The sequence below is a fragment of the Zootoca vivipara genome, chromosome Z (assembly GCF_963506605.1).
Source record: "Zootoca vivipara chromosome Z, rZooViv1.1, whole genome shotgun sequence".
NCBI classification, from domain to species: Eukaryota; Metazoa; Chordata; class Lepidosauria; order Squamata; family Lacertidae; genus Zootoca; species Zootoca vivipara.
Genome location: NC_083294.1, coordinates 24,551,311 through 24,577,839, shown reverse-complemented (window position 1 = coordinate 24,577,839; position 26,529 = coordinate 24,551,311). Strand labels below are relative to the sequence as shown.

At 41.5% G+C, this 26,529-nt stretch overlaps 2 protein-coding genes across 3 annotated transcripts in view; one reads left to right on the top strand and one right to left on the bottom strand.

The window, feature by feature from the left end:
* The window catches only part of VSIG1 (V-set and immunoglobulin domain containing 1), a 29,535-nt gene extending 12,330 nt beyond the window's left edge, over nt 1-17,205 (top strand). Inside the window, exons 3-7 of the mRNA XM_035101945.2 lie at nt 4,936-5,134; nt 10,890-11,051; nt 12,856-12,975; nt 13,714-13,852; nt 15,864-17,205. Of these exons, the coding sequence (XP_034957836.1) occupies nt 4,936-5,134; nt 10,890-11,051; nt 12,856-12,975; nt 13,714-13,852; nt 15,864-16,056 (813 nt within the window). The 3' untranslated portion in view covers nt 16,057-17,205. The remainder of the gene's footprint in view (nt 1-4,935; nt 5,135-10,889; nt 11,052-12,855; nt 12,976-13,713; nt 13,853-15,863) is intronic.
* A 1,640-nt stretch (nt 17,206-18,845) lies between these two features.
* PSMD10 (proteasome 26S subunit, non-ATPase 10) lies at nt 18,846-26,378 on the bottom strand. 2 transcript variants are annotated; one of them, XM_035101944.2, is made up of 5 exons: nt 26,291-26,378; nt 22,967-23,065; nt 20,508-20,654; nt 20,257-20,423; nt 18,846-19,376 (listed from the first exon to the last, which is right to left on the bottom strand). In XM_035101944.2, the coding sequence occupies exons 1-5, from the start codon at nt 26,321-26,323 to the stop codon at nt 19,223-19,225; spliced, it is 600 nt and encodes a 199-aa protein (XP_034957835.1). In that variant the 5' UTR covers nt 26,324-26,378; the 3' UTR covers nt 18,846-19,222. The 2 variants fall into 2 exon arrangements, with proteins under 2 accessions (XP_034957835.1, XP_034957834.1); XM_035101943.2 differs by having other exon boundaries at nt 26,204-26,374.
* Nucleotides 26,379-26,529: the final 151 nt, after the last annotated feature.

Genomic DNA, 26,529 nt, shown 5'->3' with positions numbered 1-26,529 from the left:
TTTAGAGCTGCCTCCACTGAAAGAGTGTTCTGTGTTTTGTTTGAAAATTCAAAAGTCACAACTCATCTCTTAGATCAGCCCATTTCTACTCAAATGCAGCTTTCCCCGTGCCACTTTATTGATGAAAGGACCATCGGTCATTGTCAAATGATGGTGTACCTAACAGATGCACGGGGAAGGTGTAGCTGGCTTTATAAGGTAAGGCAAACTTCTTCTACAGCATCTCAAGTCCGTCTTTGGATATGCACCTCTTCAGGTTCTCTCCATCACTTTCTGCTGTTTGCTTCTTGCATCCACATAAGCCCTGCTCTTAGTTCATCCACCCATCATCCATCCATTGCATCGTCTCCTTGGTCTTTTGCAATTGTAGGGTCTCCATACTAACACTGCTTTGTTCCATCAGCCTAAGTCAGCTCTTGCCACCGATTCTGCATATTCCATTTTAACTTTGTGTCCTTTTCCACTATATCTGTAACTTTTGATCTCTGTTATATGTAGCTATTAGTTTTTCTGTATTTGAATGATATTCCTAAAACTGGATGCTCCATAGCATGTTGTGTTGTTCATGTTTCCCTGTGTCATGGTCCAGTTTTCTGCTCCATAACACATCACAGGTAATATGCACATATTTAAACTTTAGCTTTCTAAGGAAATATTTTTATTTTTCATTATGAAACTGAGTTTTCATAAGGCTGCCCATAATAACACATTACTTTGATATTTAGCATTGTTATTTATGTTCTTCTATATCCTCTTTGTAGGTTTCTGGAGTTTTGTCAGATATAAGCTCTAACCTTCTTCCTCACAGTCTTAAGACTGCATTTCAGGATTAATCTTCATTTTGTCACAGCAAGTCCCCATGTGACAGAATCAATGTTCCCCAGTTGATAATTAGTTCAGTTGGGATTTGAATATGAAACTACTTAATTCCAGAACAGTCTGCAGTCAAGGACTCAGCTATCCTTTGACATTTGCACTTCTCCAAAATTTGTGATGTGGTTCGGCAACCAAGCAATATATACAAAAATGTGTATACTGGGGCAACTGGGTATAAAAATGCATAATTAGTGAAAATTATGAACAAGCATGCATTCAGGGGATGATTTCTCATGAGGATTTTTTTTGGGGGGGGAGGTGGGGAGTGAACTACTGCAGAAATATAGAGAACTGAATTTAAGACTGAGAAACTGACATTGACAGATTTGGCAGATGCTACAAAGGGAAATAATCCAAACTCACTTCTATATATTTTAATCGTCTAATCCAAAAGAGGCAGTAGATGTTCTGAACTGGTGCCTGGGTATGGTAATAGACTGGTGGAGGACTAAGAAACTCAATCCAGAAAAGATGGGGCACTCTTGGTGGGTGGTTAGCAAAACACTGTTGGTGGGTGGGTTTTTTTTGGGGGGGGGGGGTTCATCCAGGGCCGTCTCAAGCATTTTGGGCGCCCTGGTGCCGTGGTGCAGAGATAGCTCCGGCGCCCTCGCCCTAGTGGGCGGGCGCAGCATGCAGCACGGCACCCCCCCTGCCTACCCCTAGAGCCAGCCCTGGGTTCATCTGTACAGTTATGTGGTATTCAACTTGTCATTGATGGAACTGCAACTGCAAACCTCCTGAAGAGGTAGGCTCATAGCTTGAGGATGCTCTTGGATCCAGAATTGTCACTTGAGCATCAGATGTCCTTGGTAGCAAAGTGTCTTTTTTCAGCTTCAGCAAATTCACCAAATATGACCATGTTTGGACAGATATAACCTAGTAATTACGGTAGTTATCATGTTCTAGTAACCATGATGGGTGTATAGGTGATGGACCATGCAAGCAGGAGGTCAGTAGTCCCAATGGTCCAACCAGACAGGAAGTTTAGGCAAAGCAGGATCAGCACATTGAAGAAGGCTTTAGCAGTAGATTTTGTGACCATAGCTAGTGATCCTGCAGCTAAGGCAGAACATACAAGTTCTCTCAACAGTGTCTGGGTACAAGTGCCAAGTTTTATAGCCTGGGCTACAGTATCCATTGACTAGAGGGCTCACCCCTCACCCCTGAATGGATAATTAAAGGGCTAGTGCCTTCTTCTGTAGCTACTGGTTTCTTCTGGAATCCTGTGTCCCTCCTGTTCTTGTTGGATTATAGCTCCCATCATCCCTGACCACTGCCTATGCTGCCTGTAGCTGATAGGTCAAACAACATCTGGAGGGTCACATGTTCCGCACCCTTGTTCAAAGCCATAGTGATGTCTTCTCATGGCTTCCCTGATCTTTCTAGGAATCTGTGGAGCAATCATAATAGATTAGTAACAGAGGTAGCTCTTTTGGTTTCAGGGCAGGTTATGATGACCATGGTTCTACCAGGGAAGACCAAGGAATGGATTTGTCTCCTTAGAAGTGCCATCAGTGTAGGACTGTACCGCTAAGGATTTCTGGTCTATTTGGCTTTTTGCAATTTATTATGTTTAGGGCTGCCCTTGGTCATATCAGCCCCATATGTGGTATTTGTAATCTCTTGTTTATTTATATTTAATACCTTCAGCTGAAACTTAATGATGTGCATTGCTGCTTTGGGGGTGTATATTTATGTGCACAAGGGATTAGTAGGTAATGCATGTGCAGCTGACCCACTGGACCAGCTCCTTTTCTTCCCTGTTGCAACCTATTTGTTCATTTGGCTCTGGCTCAGATGGAGGGCCAGAGAGCGAGCAGTAGATGCCACTGACTACTTGCTTGCTACTCCTCTACCTGGCATGCAGACAGGTGGTAGAAATGATGATTAGGATCAGGAGGAGGTGGTAATGTCAATGCTGAGGTAGACTTATTGTACTTGGGGGTACCAAGGGACCTCCAAAATTTACATCAGGCATGGTGTGGATCAGGGTTGTGGACTGTGGCTACAGGAGCTGCCATGGCGAGCTCCTGAACTTTGACATTATCAGCACACCTCTCTTTGCAGGAGAGGTTGGCTGCTAGGCAAGACAGCTACGCCCTACCTCCATGTTGGAGCCAGTTAGTCTCTGATTACCAGTTGCTGGGTATCACCGCGTTGTAGTTAGGTTCTGTTTGTGGGCTCTCCCTGGGCATCTGGTTGGCTACCATGAGAACAGAGTGCTGGACCAGATGAGCCCTTGTCCTGATCCAGCAGGCTCTTTTTATATTGTTTTTGTACATACTTACAGTGGAAATGTGTTCCTTGTATCTCTCAGGAAAGAGTAGAGTTGCTGGCAGAATTAGCTTATGGTCAGAGTTTGACCATGTTGAGTTCTCTGTGTAGGAGTCAAGGCTTTAGATTATCTCTTTATTGATGGCTTTTCTGTGAATCTCTTCCCCATAAATTTGGTATTGTTTTGCTTTTAAGGAATACGTTCTCTTTTATCACTGAGAGGCAAGGTGAGGCAACCATCTCAGGAGGCAGGAGGCACAAGAGCAGCAGATCCCATTGTAGATCTTTATCTCCCCCCACCCTTGTTCCTGATGTAGATCTTCCCTCATTCTTTCTTCTCTGACAGGGTTGGTGGCATTATTTGTGGTTCACCTCAGGTACCAAGATGTCTTAGGCCGGCCCTGCTGAGAGGGTCGCAAAAAAACAATTCTGGTCTCAGTGCAGATCAGGAGAGTGTTTTCTGCTGGCTTCTTGAGAGGAAAAAAAATGTATTTGCATTTTAATTGTACCTTTTTAAAAGTGTTGTATATTTTCTTTTTGCACTGAATGTTAATTGATCTGAGGCCATAATAAACAATTCTTCTTCCAGGATTTAAAGCTTAGGTTTTAGAAGAAAACAAGGCCTTTGGTGGCCAACTACCCTAAAATTATTCACATAGTAGTTTCATTTCAGCTAGGGCTTTTCCAGATTACCCTGTTTAGTGAGCATTTGCCCTGATTGGCTTGCCCAAATCTTATGTAGAGGTAAGATTATATCTGGTCTTTACTGAGCATTTGTTCTGAATTGTTTGTAAGTAGATTATATGACAATGAGCATTTGTGCTGATTTGCCTTTCGTTCACCCCACACATTTCAGTGCATTTCCCCATCAATTTCCAAACTGCAACACACACACACACACACACACACACTTAAAAATATTGTGAGTGTGCTAGAGTGACAAAGCTTCTACTTTAAATGCTCACATCTAAAAGTTTTGGTGTGAGACTGAATCATTCCTGCAGAGTGACATTCTGGGGGCACCCTTATACCATTTCCTAGTCCCCTGTGACTTTTAAATCTTTCAATTTCACTCTTTTTAGCTGGGAAGGAGATGCAATGTTGCATATAATAGCCCCAAGCAACAGCTTTTAGTAGTGTGGCCCTTTTTGGGGTGGTGGTAGTCCTGATTGCAGTAACCAACAGCCCTTGGTAGTTTTAGAGTGCAGCCTGCTTTCAGTAAATGGCAGTGTCTAGATAACATTGATGATAAGCATTAGTCAATCCAGCATCTATTTGCATGAGTGTTTCTTTGAATACAATCAAGGTGATCTGTAAAGTAAATAGCATAATTTTGCTGCTGGGTGACAGGGATTGATCATTATAACTTAAACTAGTGGAAATTATTGGTGCATTCTACTGGCAGCAGAGAGGCAGAAAACTCACTTTATTTTACATGAAGTTTTGCAAAACAGCTACACTGATCAATGTGACATTGGCAATTGACAACACGATGCCAAAATTATGGGAAAGTCCTGTGTCAATGACATAGCTCAACAACAATAGCTCAACAACTTTTGTGTACGGAGTTTCCCTTTTTGAAATATGGCAACCCTAAAATATGTGCTGTGATCATGTGGAGCTCAAAAACATGACTCTAGTTTTACTCTGTTGACTTGAATTCACAACTGTTTCACTCTATTGAAAGATAACATAGAGATACTGGAAGTAATTTTTTAAAACAGAAAATACAAATGTCTTATTTCATTCCTATGACTGTGATTGACCTTAAATTTTGTGCTACAGATTTATTATCGGCAGGCATCCACATCGGATTCTTATGGGCAGTTTAAGGGTCGCATTCAAGGCAGCACCGGAATAGGAAATGCCTCAATAACCATCTCCAACATGCAGGCATCGGATTCTGGTATTTATATCTGTGAAGTTTTCAACCCTGCAAGCCAAAATCCCCAGGGTGAAAAAACAGTGTCTGTCAGCGTACTAGGTATTTATTTATTTATTCTTCTTCTATGTACCATTCCTGTTGATTTCATACTCAATGTTGAATTTCAGACTCAGTGTTAATATATCCTAACTGGAAAACTCCTGATCAGGGCTCCAGCCAGTTGTTCCCTTTAAGCCAGGCATTCCAGTCCCCTGGTTTTCATGTTTCTTTTCTAGCTGATATATAGCATTCCAGGTCTATAGCACGTCTAGTTTTTGTGGGATTATTTTGGAGACAGGGGCAGGTGAGTTCTTCCTATGGTTGCTCAAAGAAAGATGCTTAATTCTTTGAGTTTCTGGTTAATGCATGTTAACCAGTTAACAAGAGGGCACTGTTTGGATAGCAACCTGGCCAGCACTTGCTTGTAATCTTTGCTTTGTGTAAGTTAACTTCACCCTTAAAAGCTGAGCCATTTTGTTTGCTGCTCTGTCCCAGCAATATGTCTGCCACTTTCTCTCTCTCATCTCCACGTATTCTGTAAATAGTTCCTGCATGAGTAAAGCCTTTGAACTCCAGAAATTTTAAGTCCTTATTCCAATATAATTCATCCAAACTGCAAGGGCTGCTAACACCTTGTAGTTCTGCATACCTTGGGATTTTACCAAGCATGTTGTTACCTCTCACTTGTTTTTTAATTGCCTTGTTTTGGCTCCATGTCTGTTGTCTGTTGTAATGAACTGAAACATAGCCATTCATCAAAATTCACACTTCTCTGAATTTTGCATTGCAGTTCCCCACCCAAGTAACAAGCATAAAACTGTATATACTAGGGTAAAGTGTGCACAAAAATGCAAATATTCATGAAAATAACATAAAAATATATTATAATAGAGGATATGGCTTTAAAAACCATGCAAAAAATTGTTTATGAGGATAAATTTGCACTAAAAGACTGGTGAATTTTCATAAAGATTTTTATTAATATAAAAAATGCAAATGCAGAAGTATCAAGAAATGAACTGTAAAAACAAAAAACTTGGAGAACTGAGATTGACAGGTTTGTTCATTCCTACCTGCCATGGCTCACTTTTTGATAGTTGAAAGGTTAAAAGGGACCCTTTTGGCCTGGAGATTGCTTAGCAACGTTTACCACAATGTGGCTCAGAAATAAAATTTTAAAAACCAAGGGAAAGAAAAAATTCGTGATGGATGGGACTGAAATAATCATAATGAAAGAAATTCCCCCCAGGCTGATAAACAAAAGGAAAAAGTATCAGTTCTTAGCAAAAGCCTTAAGCGCAAAAAAGGTCTTTTTTAAATGGGAGTACCCCGAAGGTATCGCTTTTGCATTTAAGGGAAGATGGAGAAGGTTTAATACACAAGAAGCGGCTGATAGATTCTTTAGAACTTACTCCCAGGAACTGGGAGGAGACAAAATGAAATTAATTAAAGACCAACACCAAACTAAGACTGATGAAGAAAGGGAGGAAGAAGATAGCAGCAAAGAAGATGAAGGAGAGGAATCGCCAGAGGAAGAAGAGAAAGAGGAAGGGGAAACAGAAGGATGAATGGAAAGAACAATTTATACAATATATATAACTCCTCCATGTAAACATTAACCCCTTCCTATTCAGTGAATGCACGGTTCCAGTTGTTCTAGTTATTCAATAATCTAACAATGATGACTGCTTAAGTAATTTTTATATAACTGCACAAATGTAGAAATTTAAGATTTGTTTCCTTGGTTCTGCTTAGTACAGAAATTAATTTGATTTCCTTTTAATAATCTCTTTTATTGTGCCCCCCCTTTTTTTTGGAATTCCCTTTCCTACCCCCTACCCCTTTCCCCCTTCCCCTTTTTTCTTTTTTCTCTTTTCTCCCTTTTCCTCCCTCCCTCTTTTTCCCCTTTCACTTATTTCCCCTCCCCCCTTTTTTTTCTCTCTCCTTCCTCTCTTCTTTCACTTTCTTTTTTGTCTAAAATCTTAATAAAAGGAAAATGGATTTAAAAATTACATCATGGAATATAAATGGCTTAAATAACAAAAAAAAAACGGAATAGGGTGGGACATTTATTAAAAAAACAAAATTTTGATGTCATCTGTCTCCAAGAGACACACATAAATAAAAAACATCTGAGGGTTTTAAAAAATGAAAAATTAGGAATGGAATTTGCGACGGCAGACGCAAAAAAGAAAAGAGGTGTAGTATTCTATGTTAAGAAGAAATGGAAACCAGAAGTTTTATGGACAGATAATGATGGTAGAATAGTAATGATAAAGACAACTATTGAAGGTGAACAATGGATCTGGGTGGGCCTTTACGCACCAAATGGGAGTAAAACAGCATTTTTTGAAAAATTAGAATCTCAAATAATGAAATATGATAAACATAAGATTATGATAATGGGGGACCTGAATGGAATAATTGATCCGGAATATGATAAAAGCGGAAGGGGGACGAAGAAATACAAGAAAAAATTACCGAAGCAGTTTATGAATATGATTAGAAATTTAAATCTATTAGACGTTTGGAGACATAAAAATCCCATTAAAAAAGAATTTACACACATTTCGGCCAGACATCAAACCGCAAGTAGAATAGATATGATTTGGACGTCAAAAGAAATAGCGTTAAGAACCCAAAAAGTTGAAATCAATCCCCGAACAATATCAGACCACAATGCAATAAGTTTAGTAATAAAGGCAGGACAAAAAGAAAGAAAATGGAGATTAAATGTTTTTATGTTGAAAAAAACAAACATAAAACAAGAAGCGATTAAAAAATTAAAGGAATACTTCCAATTAAACAATAATGGCGAGGTAGACCTAAGTATAGTCTGGGATGCTGGGAAAGCTTTCATGCGTGGGCACTTTATAGAACAAGCAGCTAAAATTAAGAAAACTGAGGAATTAAGGAAAGAAAACTTACTAGAAGATATAAGGAATAAAGAAAGATCCCTATATAAAAATTATGATAAAAACATTGAACAAGAATTAAAATTATTGAGGGCAGAATTTGCAAATATAATTGACCAAGAGATGGAATGGAAATTAAAATTCTGGAGATATAAATACTTCGAATGGGCAAATAAACCGAGTAAATTATTGAGTTGGCAGATTAAAAAGAGGGAAAATGAAAAAATAATAAGCAGAATTAAATCAGGGGAGAAATTCTTTGATAAGACGGAGGAAATTATGAAAGTATTTCATAAATTTTATGAATCCCTATATCAAAAAGAAGAGACGGATAGCCAAGAGATTGATGAATTCTTTAAAAAATATCAGCTTCCCAAAATCCCGTTAGAAAAAATGACATTTTTAAATAAAGAAATCACATCAATGGAAATAATAGAAGCAATAAAATCTATGAAAAAAGGGAAGACTCCAGGCCCAGATGGGTTACCTATAGAGTACTACAGGGAACTTCAGGAAACAATATTAATTCCACTTAAAGACTTAATGAATAAAATATTGACAAAAGGGACAGTGCCAAAATCCTGGACAGAGGCACAAATCACACTAATACCCAAAGCAGAAGCAGACCCAGATTTACCATCCAATTATAGACCGATTTCCCTTCTAAATTCGGACTATAAGATATTCACAAAAATCCTGGCAGATAGGTTGAATAAAATCCTGGAAGAAATAATACATAAGGACCAAGTTGGATTTGTGAAGGGAAGGTCAACAAAAGACAATATTAGAAATATAGTAAATATTTTGGAATGCCTTGAAAATCGAAGAGACAAACGGGCAGCCCTCCTATCTATTGATGCTGAAAAGGCTTTCGATAGAGTCTCCTGGGCATTTATGATAAAAACAATAGAAAATTTAAATTTAGGGGAATATATGGAGAAAGCGATAAAAGCTATTTATAAAGTTCAAGGAGCCCAAATATTAATAAATGGGAGATTAACCAACAGAATAAACATTGAAAGAGGCACTAGGCAAGGATGCCCTTTGTCGCCTATTCTTTTCATATTGACTTTGGAAATTCTATTAAAAAATTTAAGAGAAGAGGATACCATTAAAGGAATAGTAATTGGCAATAAAAAATTTAAAGTAAAGGCATATGCAGATGATATAATCATAACTACTGAAGATCCAGTTCAAAGTATACCCTCAGCAATAAAGAAAATCAATGAATTTGGCAGATTAGCGGGATTGAAAATAAATTATGAAAAAACTAAAATGCTGGTAAAAAATTTGGAAATCAATGAAAAACAGGAACTCCAGGAAAAAACAGGTTTAAAAATTGATAAAAGATTGAAATATTTGGGCATTCAAACAACAATAAAGGGGATAGACTTGATACAGGAAAATTACAGAGTAATATGGAAAAAGATAAAGGCAAAGATGGAAGAGTGGAGAAAATTGAAGTTATCATTATTGGGTCGAATCTCTTTAATTAAAATGTGTGTTGTCTCCAAAATGAATTATTTATTTCAAAATTTACCAATTCTAGGGAAAGACAAAATTTTTAATGAATGGAAAAAAGATATTACGAAATTCATCTGGGAGGGGAAGAGACCGAGGGTGAAATACACAATTATGATAGACCATAGAGACAGGGGAGGCTTCGGTCTCCCTGATCTCGAGATATACCATGACGCGGCCGCAATCGCATGGATAAAGGAATGGATGGAGCTTAAAAATACAGACCTTCTAGATTTGGAAGGTCAAGGACTGGCTTTCGGCTGGCACCGCTATCTAATGAAAGATAAAATAGAAAAAAAGAACATCTTTATGTTCAACATAATTAGGAAATCCCTGTATTCAGTGTGGCAGAAATATAAAAGGTTTTTTGAGCCAAAGACCCCTTGGTGGCTTTCACCCCTAGAATTAGTTGCTGTTAAAAGAACCAATATGGATGGCAATTGGCCCACCTATAGATCTCTATTAGAAGAAAGCGAGGGAACTCTAAAATTAAAAGAATACGCAGAAATAAAACATTTATTGACCACCTGGCTGCAATATTTTGAAATAAATCAAAGATTGAAAATTGACAAAAAATTGGGGTTCGATGGGGAAATGTCAAAATTAGAGGAAATATTAATAGTGAACAAGAACAAATATATAAAAAATTTATATCAGATAATTTTAAAATGGAGAACTGAAGAAGAAATGACGAAGGATTCTATGATTAAGTGGGGTCAAGACCTGGGAAAAACTATCCCAATACAGAAATGGGAAAATCTATGGGAAAAAGATTCAAATTTTACGCCCAATTACGATCTTAAGGAAAACATTTTGAAAATGCAAAATAGATGGTACTTGACCCCACTAAAAATGTCTAAAATGTACCCAGGGACCAGTAACCTATGTTGGAGGTGTAGAAAGGAGGTCGGAACATTTATCCACATGTGGTGGAATTGTAGTGTAATCAGAGAATTCTGGGAAATGTTGTATAACGAATTAAAGAAAATGTTAAAGTATTCCTTTAGAAAAAGCCCCGAAATGTTCCTCCTTGGAATGATACCTGAGGACATCCAACCAAGCGATAGATGTACAGTTAGCTATGCGGTAGCAGCCGCCAGGTTATTGATTGCTAAAAATTGGAAAACCACGGAAATTCCAAGTAAAGAAGATTGGCAAATAAAATTATTTAATTATTATAACTTGGCGAAAAACCATGAAGAAATTAGAGGGAAAAACTCAGAGGAGACCATAAAAATCTGGATACCATTTATTAACTATATTAAGAATAAATTGGAAAAACCAAACACAATCTTAGATGTCTAACAATTCTGTCATAATGATGAAACAGATTTCAGGGAGAACTTCATTGGTCTGCCTTTTCTGCTGTTGTTTTCTAGTTGCCCCCTCCAAGCCTCACTGCGGTTTTGTTCAAAATAATGAGGCTGAAATTGGCCACGCCATCACCCTTTTCTGCTTTTCTGAAACGGGGATGCCTGATCCTATATACATCTGGCACAGAGTATCAGGAGATTCAGTCGTACACGTGACAGGGAACTACAGTAAGTAATAGCTATGTATTGTGTTATGTCAGCAAGACCGGCCCTCATAACTTGGTTGTGCAGCAGTGCCTGCAAAGCAACAGCAACAGTTTCCAGTGAGATATGGCATGCATCGCAATATCATGCGAGATTTCAGAGAGATCTCACTGGAAGCTAGTGCCACTGCTAGTGCCACTTCGCCACCAGTGGCAGAGCCTCTGGGCTTTCCACCGCCTGAGGTGACTGCCTCCCCCTGCCTTATGGGTGGGCTGGCTCTGAGCATCAGAAATGGGGGAACTGTAGCCCCCAGATGTCGTAGGATTTCAGCTGCCATCACTGGTCATGCTAGGCAGGGTTGATTGGGGCTAGAGTCCAAGCACATCTGGAGGGCATAGCTGCCAAGTCTCCCGCTGAAGAATGCGGGATCAGTTGCATAGAAGCAACTTCTAGTGCCACTCTGCCTGATTTCCGGTGCCCAGGATTGGGCAGAGCAGCACCCGAAATGGAGCCTCCCTGGCAGGTAGGAAATCCAGGGGATTTCCGGGATTTTTTTCTGTTCGGGATAACAGCGGGAAAAGGATTAAAATCTGGGGGTTTCCCATGAAAAACAGGAGACTTGGCAGCTATGCTGGAGGGTCACATGTTCCCCATCCCTGATTTAGGCAATATGCAAAGCTTGATGGCTTAAAGAAGACACCTGAAAAATACTGGTGATTGCCCGAACTCTTGAGTAGCAAGAAGCTTTGAGCCATCTGGGATGAATAAACCATGGTATTCTACACTGAAAGTAACCCTGATGATAGTCAGTGTCCAGTCTTCTTGAAAACCTCAGCAGAAAGACACCTGTCATCTGTCCGTGGGTCTGTAGGATTTCAGACAGCGGATAATTCCCTGCCCCTCCTGGAGGTGCTGGGGATTGAACAAGAGCCCTTATGCATACAATGCAGGTGCTCTACCACTGAGCTACGGCCCTTATGAGACACCTGACATGAATACGGTGGCCTCCCACAGTTCACCGCAAAAGGAAGAAAACCAAAAAGAATAAGAGCGGGCACTGGTTTGCATAAGATGTGCACATGCTGATGTATATGCATAGATGTGAATTTAGAAAGAATGGCTGTAATATAAAAACAAAACATCTCCCTCTAGTGGGGAAAACTGTGCTGAGGTTCCTTTCATGCCTGCTCTGTCTGTTGTCCAGATGTTAACTCCCAGTGGGCCACTACAGGGCCCCTCATGCTCTCCCTTCTTAGGGACTGGACAGCCATCCAAACAAAGCCTGCAAGCCAATCTATTTCCCTTAAAATCACGCTCACCTGTCATCTGGAATCACTGGGTGACACCAGCTGATAGTCACAGAGGCAAGCTTCAATCTTGCTGGGTCCTTCTTTGCCAGTGCATTCCCTGTGGGGGAATGCATTGGCAAATCAGAGAGCAGGATTGAGTGAAGAGCTGGTAAGTGCAGAGTTCAATCCTGCATGGTTCACCAACAAATTCCCTGCAGACCCTTTTCTCCCAACCCACAGCCTGTGCTGATTTTGACAGGTTGGCAGGACCATTCACTTATCAGTCACCGGATGTCATCAGGACATCAGTTGATTGACAGGCAGCTGACCCCACCTTGAACTTACTTTCCCCACTTCTTCCCTTTCCTATGTGCATCATGCCTCTTGTACACCTGAGGTTGTGCAGCTGAGGGCAGGGACCTTCTTATTAATGATTTTTGTAAGCTGCTCTAGCAGTCTTTTTGACTGAAGGGGGTGGGAGTGCATAAATGTCCTAGGTAAACAAATTAAACCTCAACTTCTCTCTCGTTTTGTTGCAGTTCCTCAAAGTGGTCGCTTGGTAATAGGAAACCTGACAAAGTTTGAAGAAGGCTACTACCGTTGCACAGCTATTAACTCTCTTGGAAACAGCAGCTGCCAAATCGACCTCACTACAAAACGTGAGTTTGCTATAGTTATGTCAACCTTTTCATTCTTTTCATTCTTTATATTTGGAATAGCTATTCAATGAAATTCCCAAATATTAGCTGCTCCAGGATGCCTGGGGCTGACACAAGACCTGAGCTGAGCTGTGGTGCTACAACCAGGGATGGCAAACTCAGGCATCTGCCAAGAATGCACATCCCACTGACAAACGCCTCCTGAACCTGCTGCACTGAACAGGCAGACTTGCTGAGGGCGGGAGGGGGCCATGGAGGCTTGCCCAGGGGCCGTCCAAAACCTTGAGCTGCCACTAGTGACACTGTTTCTTTCTGCTGAGCTGCTGAAAGAACAGCAATTGCTGCTGACCTGCAAGGAAATGTGGAGTCAGAATCATTTCCAGCTTTTGTTAACCTACTCAAAATGTTCAGTTGCAAAAGAATAATAATAAAAAGGAACCATCCCAACACCAACAACATTCCAGGCTGTGTTCCAGCTAACTAGTCATAAACAGCAGGGGAGGTTAAATATGTTCTTCTAACCTTCCTGTTGAAGGGCCAGCACCAGAAGGTGGTGAGGTTGGGCATCTGCTGGAGCCTCAAGATCAGCACTGGGCCTACTGCCCCAACAGCACCACCATTCTCGCTTTGCAGGGAGCACACCTGAAGAAGGCGAGCATCGGCTTCTCAGTGTGCATTGGTTCTAATCTGTCAAGTTCATTCCATATATTAAATGAGTTGGCTTCCCTATTCTTTCAGATTCAGAAGGTGGCATTATTGTTGGAGCATTAATTGCAGCAATTCTGGCAGCTGCTCTGATTGGTGTAATTGTTTGGGTTGTAGCCTCAAAGGAGAAGGAAAAGAAGAAAAAAGAGAAAGCTGCAATCAGTGAAATGCAGTAAGTTGGGCATGGGGAACCTCAGTTTTGGGGGCTCAGCTTTGCAGCTCTCCAGGTTTCTGTCTGGCCCTTGTGGCCAGGGCCGTCTTAAGCATATCTGGCACCCTGGTGCAAAGATCCCTCCAGCGCCCCCCCCCGACCTGTTTCCCAGCGCAGCTGTCTGGCGGGTGTAGCACAGCTGCCGCAGGCACAGCAGCACGGCACCCCCTGGTGGCCAGGCGCCCTGCGCCACCCAGCCTTGCCTTAGAGCCAGCCCTGCTTGTGGCTCCCCCACTGGCCACACTCCATTCCCACTGGCTCCACTCCATGCTCTTCTCCATGGTCTTTCCCCTGGCTGAAATATTTATTTGAACTGTAGTTATGGTTCCTGCTTGCAGATATGTGTGTGTGCAGAAACCTGACATATTTGTGGTTGGAATGAAGCCTATTATACAAAGGTTCAAAAAGAGTCATAACAACTGCTCCACCCCTTTTTATTCTGGCCCCACCCACCACTGGCACACAACTCCCCTGGAACATTGCCCATGAGGGAATGTGTCCCTCAGGCTGAAAAGGGTTCCTCACACCTGCTATTAAAAAAAGGTAAAGGTAAAAGACCCCTGGATGGTTAAGTTCAGTCAAAGGCCACTATGGGGTTGTGGCACTCATCTCACTTCAGGCCAAGGGAGCTGGAGTTTGTCCACAGACAGCTTTCCAGGTCATGTGGCCAGCATGACTAAACCGCTTCTGGTACAACGGAACACTGTGACAGAAGCCAGAGCGTATGGAAACGCCGTTTACCTTCCCACCGCAGCAGTACCTATTTATCTACTTGCACTGGCATCTTTCAAACTGCTAGGTTTGCAGAAGATGGGACAGAACAACGGGAGCTCACTCCATGGATTTAAACTGCCGACATTCTAACCAGCAAGCCCAAGAGGCTCAGTGGTTTAGACCACAGCGCCACCCACTATAGTTGCTGCCTGCATGGGGTAGGTCGGGCATTTCTCTAAGGTTGCTTCAGACATGATGGGCTATATCCACCGTCTGTCTGCTAGAACAAGGGCTCTTCTGCCAATAGACAGGTGTGTTCTAATGCTGTGCAACAGAGAAATCCAGCACAACAGCTGGGCTAGCGGAAACTTATTGCACAACAGGTTGCTGGTGACTTTATTGCACAATAGGCTTTGTAATCAGCTTTTGCATTCTGTTGCACAACAACATTCTGCTGAAGCAAAACATTTCGCTTGCAGTATACCACCAAGTTACTATAACGTAGCACTGTGTTGGACACAGCCCTATAATTCTGTCTTCTCACAGCCATTGTAGCTGTGCAGCTTGTTGAGTTGTTATCTTCGAAACCATGAGCCATCTGAAAAATGTGATGGGGTTGGGGAATTAAGGAAAAGGGAGAAGTATTCCTAGAGGCACATGTGCTTTAATTAATGGATTTGGCTACTATTTCTACTACAGTCATACCTCGGTTTAAGTATGCCTCGGTTTGAGTATTTTCAGGTTGAGTACTCTGCGGACCTGTCTGGAGCGGATTAATCCAAATTCCATTACTTTCAATGGGAAAGTTCGCTTCAGGTTAAGTATGCTTCAGGTTGTCAGCCACTTATGGCCTACTTGAAATGAGGCTGCACGTTAAATTTTAATACTGTATTTTAATCTGTATTTTAATTAATTGTTTTTATGTTTTATTGTGGTTCTGTTGGTGTCAGCCGCCCTGAGCCCGGTTTTTGACTGGGGAGGGCGGGGTATAAATAAAAATTTATTATTATTATTATTATTATTAAGTACAGACTTCCGGAACCAATTGTGTTTATAAACCGAGGTACCACTCTGGTGTTATTATTTATTTAATTTCTATACCACCCTATACCCGAAAGTCTCAGGCAGTTCACATAAAATATCAAATACATACGGTAACATCAAAAACCCAATAAAAAAACCCCAAAGGTACTACTACCTTCTCCGTTTTGCATGAAGTTTCTGAATACTAATGCGCTCTTTCTTTGTTGTCTTGCAGGACTGTGACTCAAAAAGAGCCACTGAATGTTGCCTACGCTGCTGTGCCCAGCCAAGAAAGTGCCCCACTGGCAGCTGTTCCACCAAGCAAAGAATCTATTGAGACCAGTGAATACAGCACCCCAGAGGAGGTTGAGGTTGTTGCCATGCCTGAGAATGCGACACAAGAAATGGGGCACCAACCAATTGCCTAAATTTTCCCCACAACATTAAGGGAACCCAACAGCAACTTGTCCAGTCACAAATTTATAAAAAGCACAGCCATATTAACCACTTCCCCCAGTGCAGCAAGGGCTTCTACATGCAGGTCCCCTTTTGGATCAGGGCCTGCATGCACAAAAGGCTTCTCAGCATCTGATTCCCTTGGCTGTATGTGAACATCCAGGACCCAGAACCATGCATGGCAGCTTTGTCCCCTGGCCTGGGCCTGCATGCACATCACTGCACAGTATCTATCTCACCTTTCCCCTCCAGCAGGTTAGCAGTACTGATCATCTTTCCAATTGGTGTGTAGGTTTCAGAACTGGAGCCCAGGTCTTTAAGGAGTTAGAGACCCCTTGCTTTCAAACAGCTAAAGAAAGGCAGGTACTATTCCTTTAACACGTGTTGCAAATGTTGCACCTATGCTCTTGTGTGGTCTTGCCTTAGTACCCACAAAACCTCTGACCCCTCCCCTTCACTGTCTTCTTGGTTATGAGGTGGTCATAGTGGCTATCTTTCCCCCCTCCCCTTGGAAAAATACACAGAGCTGAAGGAGGAAGTTGGAAGAGCAGCCCTCTTCGCCACTCCTTCAATCATCTCTATAGTACTTTCCAGGTTCAGATTAATTCTACTGAAGTGCCCAGAGAGTCTGGAGCTGATAGCACACACTTAAAAATGCAAAATGTACCCATGGCTTAAGGTTGCCAAACCCTACTTTTAAGATATATGTAAAAATCATATTTTTAAAGCACTTACAGACTGGATGTCTTTCCCCTTTTATAACATGAATATAATTTTTGGATGAAGTATTTAGCTATTAGTTTAATTTTCCTTCTTTCTTGTACTGCAGCATCTATACTAAAAAGTCTGTATTTTTTCTGTTATTTGCTTTTATAGAATAATTTGTTACCAATGAGTAATACACATTTGCTCTCCCACTCAGCTGTGATCAGTGATGTAGGGTTACTCTTTCTATCAGGGTTGTGGGTTTGAGCCCCATGTTGGGCAAGAGATTCCTGCATTGCAGAGGGTTGGACTAGATGACCCTTGGGGCCCCTTTCCAATTCTACATGTGTAACAGGATGAGGGGTGAGAGAACTGCAGTGATTCTTTTGTTACTCCAAAACATAATAAACTTTTGTTGAAATCTACAACTCTACTTTTCTTTTATAATGAAAGAAACACATGAAAGACAACCAAATGCCAAAGCTCCACATGCATGGGGTGGGTGTGGGTGGGGTCTCCCTACAAAATTACTTGAAAGTCTATTGATGCTATGCTGCTGTTCGCAATTCCAAAATACTGGGAGCAGTGACAAGACCAGGGCTTATGAGAAAAAGTGATATATACAAGCTCCAGCTGCATAACTTTTTTTAAAAAAAAGGTATGGGAAAATGCAGCCTATAACAGAACACAGGAAGCAGTCCATTTAGCAGAGGAGAAGTGATCTCTAACTGCTCAAGCGCAGGAACCCCAATTTGCAACATGAAAACCCACCTCCAAGAGTTCATGTGTGGTGGGCCCAGCGATCAAAGGGTAAGGCTTATGGCATGGAGTACAGCCAAACAGGGAAGGGGCAGAGATAAAAGAAACAGCAATGTCCAAGTGCACTGCTCTTTCACAGGCTGACAATTCTCTGCTACTGTGTTCTATATCCATACATGTTGCTAACTCTTCCACATGCACCAGTTCTCCAGTGTTATAGGAAGAGGTATTTCAAAGCACCTTATACATGAAAAAATTAAAACACTGGAGACACTGGGAACTGAACCTGGGACTTCTGAATGCAAAATGTGTGCTTTGAAATGCCTCGGTCCTATTAGCAATGTAGTACATTATATAATACTAATACGGTGGTTATGAAAGAGTGAGCAAAAAACAACTTTGCATTTTATCAGCCTTGGAACTAAGAGCAGTCATGGCATGTGCCACCAGAGAAAAAATTAACTTAGATTCACATGATGATAGTTACACAACAGTCCCATCGACCAATACTACCAGAATATGCAACTTTTTGGTAATAATTGGTGTCCCTGCAGCTTAAGATTTCTGTAGGAGTCATAGCTGCCAAGTTCTCCCTTTTTTAAGGGAAATTCCCTTATGCTGAATAGGCTTCCTCGCGAGAAAAGGGAAAACTTGGCAGCTATGGTAGGAGTACACTAGGTGTGTCTATTACACTAAAAGCAGCAGCCTTTTCCCACTGGTTCTATGACACTGGAAGACTTTTCATGCACCTTATGAAGGACTGAACTAAACTGATCTAAGGAGCAAACAATATTTTATTATAAGTAGCTTAGGGCATAAGAAATCACTCCAGTTATATAAAGCTATTTGCATTAAGCCACATAGCTCAACACCACCTTTGGTGAGGGAGAAGAGGAAGAGGAGAAACAAATCCAACTTGGCCAGCAGATGATCCTAACAAATGCTCTTACTGCAAAAATTGGGATTTATTTGTTGTCTTTATAGCTGTTATTTAGCAACATTTTAAACAATCATATTTTGTTTAAGAAGCAGCCTACTGAGATTGACAGTTGTCTACACAAGTTCATGGCACAGTAACCCTTTTAATCTGTTAAGGTGCCACAGCACTTGACTATTTTTGTTTACAGCCTTACTATGTCTATAATCGCTTTAGCTGAATTAAGCCCACTGCCTTCCCACAATGCTCCATTCCTATAACACTCTCCCTGAACTGGGTATAAGGTCGAACCAACTGGTTTCTGTAAATAAGAATTCCAAGGAGACATACAACAAAGAAAACACGACTTTTACACAGTCCTCATTTTCCCTCCCCAAATTTTATTTCGCACAACCGTGATGACATTTGAACTGAGTAATAAACTTAGTTAACAAGAACTGGCTTGAGGAAATATTGAATACCGTTCCTTTACCAGCAAATGTATTTAAAAAGATCGTTAGAACCTGTGGAAAGATAGATTCCTTCTATAGGAAAAGCAGGGCTTTAAATTTTTTCAAAGCAACAATAAACTTAGCAACAAAAAATTATAAAAGTTTTGTTTGGCCATGGAAAATGTAGAGAAGTGTAATAGATGCAGTACAATGAAAATTCAAGTTGTGACTATTATTGCCAACCTAAAAACAGCGGAAAGTCTTCAGTACTTTCACGAAGAATGGAATTCAATTTGACTGGCACAGCTAGCCTTCAACTAGCCTCCTTAGTATGGAACCCAGGCCACCTTTTGCAACTTGCAGTGGAGTCTTGTCTTCTTTGTTCTCAATGTATATGCTTGCTCCTTGAGACACCAGTAGTTTAGCTTCATCCACTCTCTCTTCATCACAGGCTAAATGGCTGTAAATGAGATGAAAAAATACCAACTATGCTAGAGACACATGACAAGGCAGTAATGAGCTGTCAGCCTTATGTTCCTGTATTTCTTTCTAGGTCCCACCTATTTTAAAAGTAGGCCTGAACTAACCCCTGTCCCCCTGTGAAATCCCATCATTTACATCAAGGTGTTTAAGGCTCAATTCAGACATTTTGCTAAACCAAGATCACGCGGAACCACCATTCACTATAGTTTGGCACAATATTTGAATTGACATGATAGTTACAGCAATTGTTCCACCTCCAGATGCTACTGCAGTAAGAGGATGCCATGAAACTCGTGACAGAAAACAAAAGCAACTGAAAGTGTAAACCCAGGTGAATGGGTTTAGGATTATAGTCATAAACAGCTTTAACTCACAGTTAACCTGTTGTTCATCTGGACATACAAGCCATGGTTTGATTTTAAACTACTGTTACTCAAAATCATAATTTGATACAAAATCTCAACCATGACCAGAACTGCAACAGGGTGCACTTACTTGGAAGTTAAGTTACCTTAAATAAACATGCCTAACACCAGGCTCCTCACCACAATCCCACATGGATTTACTAAGGAATCAATGGGACTGAACTCAGTGGGATTTATGTTTGGGATTAGGCTGCATAAAATCTGTGTGGATGTTTCTGCACCATACATCTTAGAATACAGCCTCTCTTGTAGAATCCCAAGAAGCTGTTTGAAATGTTTTTTTTAAAAAAAGGTTACTGAGCCTGTTAGATGAAAACTCTCAACATTAGAGAATAGTTTGTGCTAAGTAAAGAAGTATTAATATCAATGAACTTGAAAAGTATGGTTCAAACAAACTAGGGCAAAATCTACCACAAATACATTAGTTCTTACAGAGCTGTGTTTCCCTCTGAATCCTGTAGGTTGGCAGAAGCTTTGTACTTCAAAAGAATTTGTATCATTTTCAGGTTTCCTTTGGATGCTGCTCTGTGTAGTGGAGTAGATGCCAAGTGATCTTTTGCATCTGGATTAGCACTATTCTCCAACAGCATTATTGCAATCTATGAGTGGGGAAAGACAAAGGTTACCAAATAGGCTGCTTTGTGCTGAGCAATGAGAAGGCGAGGAAGCAGGTGAAATCTTACCTCCTGTCTATTTTTGGATGCTGCATAATGCAGAGGTGTGCAGCCAAGCTGATTGACAGCATTCACCTGAGCACCTTTCCTAATGAGAGTTTTCACAATTTCATCTCGGCCAGCAGATGCAGCAATATGCAGAGGACTCCAGCCAGCCTGAGGAGTGAAAAGAAAACAAGGTATAGTATACTATAAGCTTTACAATTCACAGAAGCAGGGCAGGTAGAAAGACTTCTGTCGTGAGAAAAGTACCTCAGATCTCTGCATCGGTGATAACGTGGAAGCTAGGGTTGGCTTATAGTGAGTGCTCAGCTTCCTCTCTAAACAGAAGACTTGCTGCCTCATGGTTTTTAGTCACCAGGGACTGTTAAGGCATTGCACAACCAAACTTTTAACCTTTGTTGGGAAGAAAATCCAATACTACAGAACTATAGTAAGGTTTCAACAAAATTTATACCTTATGAAAATACTGTAAAACAGGGATAGGGAACATCTGTACCTCCAGATGCTGTTGGATTACAGCTGATCATTGGCCATGCTGCTTGGGGCTGGAGTCCTAAACATCTGGAAGGCTCCAGGTTCCCCATCTCTTCCATAAGATAACTTGCTCAACTTTCATAAGAACTTACGCAGTAGTTTACCAGCTTTGGTCATTAAAATGGAATATGGCCTCCCACCATTCAACATTTATACAACTGCCATCACATGATATTAAATAGCCAATAAGGAAAGGACCAGGCTCCCTAGTTCTGGTTGCCACTCACCTTCCCAAATTAGCTCTTTCTGGAACACCACTATATTTCTGAGCCTCCTTTATTGGGCCTTCCACAGCTATACGGGGACTTTATATGACTTTGGATCAGAGAAGAAGTCATGATAATACTGCAGCTTTCTTTTCAAACCAGCTCAGCCTGCCTTCTTCAGCAGTGAAGAGAAGCAACTATGCCTTCCTTTATGTGTAGCCGAAGGCTGAATCATTCACCAATTCTAAAATTTCTTTTTGGAAGCCACACAGTCTTCATTTCAATTTCACATGAGAACTTTTAAACTGAAGTCATCCACATACACAATGTACTGGTAATACAGCAGAGAAGAAGGGGCTTAGAAATTTACCTCACACAAGGGCAGTGCCAGCTCAAAAGGACCCCAGAATCCCTTAAAAAACAACAACACCTCATCTCATGTTGAGACCAGCAGCCAAAGATAACAAACCAGCACACATGCCACCTCTGTGTATCACTAATTCTTCTTTAACACATGAGAGTTGTTGGTAACAACTCCAGCAGCATTAGGAACTATATCAGCAGTGGGGAATCTTCATGGCTTCATAGACCAGTTCCTAATTAAGATTTGCCTTGCAGGCCTAGTCTGAGAGGAGGGCATGACTGCCCACCCACCAATCACTTAATGTTACAAATGATGAAGTCAGGACTTCGAAGCATTTGGGAGGCAGCAAAGTGCTAAAGGCAAGTTTTTAACTTCTATCCAAAGGGGGGGATACTCTCCTGTTAGCAGCACCTTGTTGCCTGCTGCATGTGCAGTCAAGCAGCTGGTTAGGGTGTCTGAGAAAGCTCCCTGCAGGGAACTTTCTCAAATAGCCAGACTAAGGAGTGTCCTCATGCCAGGGAATGTGGTATGTGTGAACCACTGAGACCATCCTGGCTGTCCCTTAGTGCAGAACCAGGACATCACCTGAATTTCCAGAGTCACCACTAGGCATGAACCAGCATTGGCAAAACTGGCAGGAACAGCAGCAGATAAGTTCTATGCTTAATATAATATTTTATTCTTTTGTTACTTATTATTTTTAAAATGTGAATTTTATACCTGACTTCCTTTAAGTATGTAATGTTTTCTATTGGAATGTTTAAGATAACATTTTAGTCTCCTGTTAATTATGTTGCTTTGAATATATATTTTATACCTGACTTTCTTCAGTAATGTTTTACACTGGATTGTTTTATTTGATGTTTTAATGTGTTGTAATGTGTTTAGCTTTCCCCCCTTAAAATATAAAGCAGTATAGAAATGAAATGAAAGATAATAATAACAACCTGCTTAGCGCTGGGGGTTTATCATTAAATGAGAACATGGAGCTGCTTTAAAGTGCCTTGCACAGGCACTAATTAAAGCATCTCATCTTTGTACTTCAAGTGAGTGCGCAGTTTGAGCTGAGCAAACAGCACTGCTCATAAATTCCTGCTAACTTGGCTGTGCAATCCTGTTCCCTGGGAAGAGGGCACAGAGCTAATGCAGAATTTAACCCCTGCTCTCCTACCCATCAGCTGATGTTTCTAGGGATGTCAGCTAATGGTCAGGTGAATGTGGCCTGGGTAAAATGGCCTTGTGGGCAAAGCTGGAATCTCTGGCCTGTGGGCTGAAGGTTCCCATCTCTGAACTATATACCTCTGAACTATACATGCAAGATCCTGCCTAAACACTTTCTGAAAAATAAGTCCAGAACTTACATCATCTTTGCCATCAACATGCACTCCCAGGCTTAGTAAAAAATTGACAATGTCTGCATGCCCAGCTGAACATGCCCAGTGTAGGGCTGTCCTGTTATCCTAAAACACAAAACACAAATAAGTATTAGTACAATTTTGTATTTAAGAACACATCTAGTATCCACAAGCAAGAGGGAACTGCATGAAGGCATGAGGGTGGGCTGGAGGAGAAAGGACAGTACATTACACCCAATACAGACAGGCGGCAGATTGCTGAAGGAGTGACAAAGCTCTCCATTCTTCTTCTGACAGCTCCCAGCAGGCCACAATTATTATGATTATGATTATTTGCAGGCTAGTAACTTTTGTGGCCTTATTTAGAAAGATGCATTAACAGAATATTCAGAACTAACTAGAATGATGAAAACTAAAAAGGATAGATACTCCTTTATACAAGCAGCAAGTCATTTAACAGTAAGAACAATAATGGCCAATTTGTATGATCCCAGAGGCCATTTCATTCTCCAGACAGTGCCCCAGGCATTTAGAAGAGAATTTGAACTGCCCCCCACCCCAATGGGTGGTCAGGATTCATGTAGCAAAGTCTTCATACCGGTAGTTACTGGGAACGTGCTCTCAGGTATATAATGTCATTATATACAAAAAACTGCATTTAAGTGCAGCATGATGCAACATTGGTGTTTTTTTTAATTCTCACCCTGGAATTTAACACCATCCCATGGCTATTTCCAGAGGCATAGCTTTGTTATTTTTGTAGCTACGGACAAAGAACTTTGTGATGCCTTTAAAAATAAACAAACATATTGTGAAATAAGCTTTCGGGGTGCATGGTGTGTCTTCAGGCGTGTAGTGTGTTATTTTCCGTTGGCAGATATATTTTCACTCTCCTAATTTGTATGCTTTCCCTCTGCCACCCGAGGAAAAAACCCTTTATGCATCTAATGAAGTCCAAAAAATCAGCTGCCTGTATTTTAAGGTGTCACTCTTCTTCTTTTAAAAAGCTGAAGCCCTGGCATCTGGCAATCTTACTGATTTAAACATCTGCCATGTATGTACTGTATCCCACTCTCAACTGAATTAGTAAACAGAGCACCCTTTCTCCCCTCTAGTAAGGGTTAGGGGGAAGAGTTTCAGAATCAGAGACATCCCAGCATGTGTCTATGTGCTTCCTGAGCAGCAATAAACCCTGCTATTCTTTAATGTTAGGAACTGTATTTATCTATTCTATGCCATTTATATCAGGATTGGGCAACCTCCAGATGGCGTGAGACTTCATTTCCCATCCGTCTTAGCCAACATGGCCAATAATCAGACAGGATGGCAGTTTGAGTGCAATAAGATCTAGAATGATAAAGGTTTCCTATCCCTGCTATATTCTAATTGGAAACTCATTCCCTGAGAGCTGATCCTTATGTAGGCAAAACAGCACCTTCCAAGGAAAAAGAGGGACGAATCAGGGAGCTTGAGGAGACCCCAAAGTTTGCAAGAATACAAAAACTAGGTTTATTGCACTTTTAAAACTGTTTTTGTGAGTTTGGGCTGTAATAAAGAATGTGTATGTGAAAAACTAGATTTTAAAAAGCTCCTCCCTTTTGTCTTTCTGTTTTATTATAAAACAGTAACGTATGGTCTTGTGGAATAACTTTGTGAGGTTCTTCTGAAAAGCAATATATAACTATTTCAAATATATATACGGTATGTATATATTGGTGGGGGAGGGGCCAGGAACCCAATCAGGGTACGAACCCCTCAAAATAGCCAGTGGGGACTAAGCATGCTCAGTGCCCACAGAATACTGGCTGGCTGTTGGGAGAGAAAACTAGAATACTACACCAATGATGGGAATGATCTGGAGCAGGGGTCAGCAAACTTTTTCAGCAGGGGGCCGGTCCACTGTCCCTCAGACCTTGTGGGGGGCTGGACTATATTTTGAAAAAAAATAATGAACGAAATCCTATGCCCCGCAAATAACCCAGAGATGCATTTTAAATAAAAGGACACATTCTACTCATGTAAAAACACCAGGCAGGCCCACAAATAACCCAGAGATGCATTTTAAATAAAAGGACACATTCTACTCATGTAAAAACACCAGGCAGGCCCACAAATAACCCAGAGATGAATTTTAAATAAAAGGACACATTCTACTCATGTAAAAAATGCTGATTCCCGGACTGACCGCGGGCCGGATTGAGAAGGCGATTGGGCCGCATCCGGCCCCCGGGCCTTAGTTTGTGGACCCCTGATATGGAGCATCGTCAAAGTCAGGGTGCTGAACTGGCTGGTACCCTGAACAGGAGCAGGCTACACTAAAACATCATGTTGCTGGCCCCAGCTAGATTATTTATTTGTAGGGATTTCTCCACTATTCAACATGTGAAAATACCAGGGTGGTTGGTGCACTTTTCAAGGACTTGAAAACATACAAAATACAAAACGCAGAAAAAACAGTAAAGCACCCTCGATGGTATAGAATAACATGGCTGGGTTTAAGGCCTTTATATTATTATTATTATTATTCAGAAATTTTATACATCGCTTGATTATTAAAACCTCAAAGCAAATGATAAAGCACTAAAATCAAGTAAAATCCACAACCCTACTTCAAAACATACAAAAATTAAAAATGCAAAACAGATTAGAATTAGCTCAACTTTCTAAGCATCTGCAAAGTTTTGTCTGAACAAGGATGTTTTTAGCAGACACCGAAAAGAGTACAGTGAAGGCACCTGCTTGAGCTCAATAGGCAGAGACCTCCAAAGTGTAGGCAATGCCACACTAACTAAACGACTGAGTACTCACAAATGCTGAAAGGGTATTTATGTGGCATCTGCACTAATGTCAATTATGCGGTACAGTGGTAACATGCGAGGTAAGGCTGGTCCCAAGTTGTTATATGTTAATAGTAACGCCTTGAACCTTTCCCGGGGGCAGATCGGCAACCAGTGCAGACCTCTGCCAAACTTTTATTTCAAGGAACTCAAAAGACGCTCTGCGTAGGTTTCTCTCTCCCCTTTTCAGCTTCACAGCGACCCTGTGAGGTAGACCAAGTTGAGAAAAAAAGGGGAGGCCCGCCCAGCGAAAGCCTCACAGCCGAGTGGGCATCTGATGAACCCAAGTCTCCGGGTTTCCAGTCAGAGACTTTAACCACTACACCACACTGCCTCAGAAGTGGAGTCCTGGCAGCCCCCCGACTCACAGACAATTAACCACGCCCCCTCCGATTGCCATGCCAACCTGGTCCGCGCGCTCCGCCAAGCTCCGGTTGGCGCTCAGCCGCTCCTTCAGCTCCTCCAGCCGCCCCGTGTAAGCCAAGTTACAAACCTCCACGTTGGACACCGACCCGCCCTCCATCATGGAAGCAAACAGCCCGAAACCAGGCCCTCTCCTTCCCCCACCACAACGCGCACACACTGTCTTCAAAGCCAAGTGGGCGGAGACTCACTCTCCTCCTTCTGCAGCCAATCCGCAGAGAGGCTTCGGGGACAGACAGCCAATCCTCGCTCTCCCCGCCCCCTCCGCTCCTCCTCCTCCTCCTCCGCGCTCTCTCCGCTCCCAGGGTT

Bases quoted from the DNA above. Each gene is read 5' to 3' on its own strand.
- PSMD10 (XM_035101943.2), bottom strand. From the start codon at position 26,323: ATGATGGAGGGCGGGTCGGTGTCCAACGTGGAGGTTTGTAACTTGGCT. The intron at 23,066-26,203 runs GTTGGCATGGCA...TTTGTGTTTTAG, and splicing joins TGGCGGAGCGCGCGGACCAG to GATAACAGGACAGCCCTACA. The intron at 20,424-20,507 runs GTAAGATTTCAC...CCCCACTCATAG, and splicing joins CATCCAAAAATAGACAGGAG to ATTGCAATAATGCTGTTGGA.